This window comes from Mandrillus leucophaeus, unplaced genomic scaffold (assembly GCF_000951045.1).
Source record: "Mandrillus leucophaeus isolate KB7577 unplaced genomic scaffold, Mleu.le_1.0 Scaffold168, whole genome shotgun sequence".
NCBI classification, from domain to species: domain Eukaryota; kingdom Metazoa; phylum Chordata; class Mammalia; order Primates; family Cercopithecidae; genus Mandrillus; species Mandrillus leucophaeus.
In genome coordinates, this window is record NW_012101676.1 from 1,653,491 (window position 1) to 1,656,521 (window position 3,031).

General features: G+C 43.3%; 1 protein-coding gene across 2 annotated transcripts in view; it reads left to right on the forward strand.

Moving 5' to 3' along the window:
* The window catches only part of TPTE2 (transmembrane phosphoinositide 3-phosphatase and tensin homolog 2), a 113,834-nt gene that overhangs the window by 4,294 nt on the left and 106,509 nt on the right, over positions 1-3,031 (forward strand). For both annotated transcript variants that reach the window (XM_011976532.1, XM_011976533.1), the window contains one exon: positions 2,595-2,648. In XM_011976532.1, coding sequence (XP_011831922.1) covers positions 2,595-2,648 — 54 coding nt within the window. The remainder of the gene's footprint in view (positions 1-2,594; positions 2,649-3,031) is intronic.

Sequence of the window (3,031 nt, forward strand, 5' to 3'; positions counted from 1 at the left end):
ATCCAAAAAGTAAGTTTAGAATTACATGTGTGTCCAACTATCTACTTTTATATTCCTTTAGCCTGCATACAGATGAATCGACATCAATAACCTATGATACAACCACCAATGAAATGTGAATTATAAATTATATATACATAAATATGTAAAGAACTATGTATGTGAAGAAATACATATGCATACTTCTGTCTAGACACACAAACACAGGGAGAGAGAGAGAGAGAAAAGAGAGAGAGAGAAACAACAGAGAGAAAGATGACGACTATGTGCTTTACTGTCAGGATCATCCAAGGCCATACAGAATGTCTTTTACACTGTTTGTAAATCTCACTATAGGCCCTGCAGGTCCCTCATCCAACTTTTTGATTAAATTGGATAAAAGGAACAGGTCAAAAAAGGGAAACTTCTTGTTATTGTCTTGTCACCCTTAGTAGCAGGCACATACTTGGGAAAGTCAGATTTCCTGTATATGAGACATACTAGAGTGGGCCAAGGGAAGAAAATCCTATGCAGAGCAGTGAGCAGGGAGCAGTGGGCAGGGAGCAGTGGAGCCGTGAGGGGAAAACAGCAGAGCTAATGGCCTGGCAGCGTTCCTCACACCCAGAGCTCTACCACCATGTGAGGCTAACAACACAAGCCCACACCCATCACCACATTATACGGAGCAGTTTCCTGACCCTGTGTGAGAGCAGAGAAGACACCTGTGATGGTGAAAACAGGGCACTGATGAAGGGATTTTAGTATGAGGAAATTAGATGAGGTCAAAGGAATTTGTATGTAGAAACTGCGGCTGAATTTGAATTAAAGTAAACCCCCAAATGCTTGCTTTGTGCTTCATTCAATTGTAGCAACTAAACATCACTTGTGAGTAATTCAAACCTGAAAGTGAAGTCTAGGATGTCATACTGGTGTTGGACTATATATATATATATATGTAAATTCTGTAGCACTGCCAAGTCTAAATTCAAATCAAGGCTGGGCATGGTGGCTGAAGCCTGTAATCCCAGCACTTTGGGAGGCCAAGACGGGCGGATCACGAGGTCAGGAGATCGAGACTATCCTGGCTAATACGGTTAAACCGTCTCTACTAAAAAATACAAAAAAACTAGCCGGGCGAGGTGGCAGGCGCCTGTAGTCCCAGCTACTCGGGAGGCTGAGGCAGGAGAATGGCGTAAACCCGGGAGGCGGAGCTTGCAGTGAGCTGAGATCCGGCCGCTGCCCTCCAGCCTGGGCGACAGAGCAAGACTCTGTATCAAAAAAAAAAAAAAAAAAAATTCAAATCTGTACCCTGGAATGGAGCTATCGGTGAACTGTGAGACAGAAATCAATCAATATAGATATAAGGATATATGAGCATAGGAGGAAACAATTATATACCATTTACATATACCTATATGCATTCATATTAAATCAAGGCATGTACCCACAGGTACTGCAGAGAAATATACAGGTTGAGATTAGGGAAGGTTCAAGGACATTAACGGAAAAACAAAAAACTGTTACATGTGTCTACGTGATCTCACTATAGGAAATGAAGGTGCCTTTATGGCTTCTTCAATGAATTTAGAGAAAAGATGACCACATAATAAGAAGAATGATTTTTCTTACTAGTCTGTTTCATACTCTGAGTAACAATCAAAAATAATTTTTTTTTTTGAGACGGAGTCTCGCTCTGTAGCCCAGGCTGGAGTGCAGTGGCCGGATCTCAGCTCACTGCAAGCTCCGCCTCCCGGGTTCACGCCATTCTCCTGCCTCAGCCTCCCGAGTAGCTGGGACTACAGGCGCCTGCCACCTCGCCCGGCTAGTTTTTTTTGTATTTCTTAGTAGAGACGGGGTTTCACTGTGTTAGCCAGGATGGTCTCGATCTCCTGACCTCGTGATCCACCCATCTCGGCCTCCCAAAGTGCTGGGATTACAGGCTTGAGCCACCGTGCCCGGCCCAAAAATAATTTTCAGACTGCCTATATGTGAGACCTTATTACAATGGCTGAGGACAGCAGAGAATCCTCTTTGGAAACAGAAAAGGATAGCGGGGGACAGAGAGTAGTGAAGACCTCCGGAGAAGAGAAAAAAGCTAACAACCCTAGAAATGTTTTCGACCCTGCCGAACTCTGCCACAATATAGGGTGATACTCCATACTCCAAATACCATCATACTGGGTTGTGTCCTTGACTCAGACCTGCAGTTACTTTACCCTACTTGTGGACCAAGAGAGATGATCAAGTAAAGGAGTAACGGAGGGCCTTCGAGGCAGCACATTTAGTGGAATAAGAGGGCTGACTACCTCCACACAAAGGTTTAGTTTGAAATAACTGCCACCACGCAGGCTGTCAGGCACTGGGACTGAGGACATGACAAAGAGATTTATTTAAATCTGGAAGCATTATGATTTTCCCTAGCCTAAGATGTTGATTGCCATCCTATAAATCCTCCTTTCTAATAAAAAATGACATTTCAGAACCAAATAGTGCTATACACATGAATAGTCAGAACTTAACTGGTTTATGTGCAGAGTAATGAAAACGAGTTTTACCAGAAAAGTGAATTTGGAATTGTGTCTCCTGTCTGACTGTGCTCTTTTATCATCCTCCAGTCCACCCACAAATGAATTATCAGGCACGAACCTGGAGGCACGTATCAATGAAAGGTGAGTTATGCACACGTGTGTCTTTGTTTAATTATAACTGAGCATAGAAGTATTCACACAGGCACATAAACAAATATATCCATCCATCCATCCATGCGTCCATCCATACACACTTCTCTCAACACACATCCACTAACAACCCATGCACACAATGGAAACATACAAGGAGACAGATGGACGGACAGTTGTGGAGTTTATTCTGAGAAGCCTGCATGGCCACAGAGAGTGGTTTTTCACAGGGTTTCGAATTCTTCTCGTCATAGCCTTTGTAGGTAACATTGCATCCTTTTCTAATGGAGTCATATAGAAAGGAGCAGGTCACAGGAGAGCTGCTGCTTCCTGTTAGTGTATTTGTCACCCTTAGTTCCTAGTAAGCAGCTTCT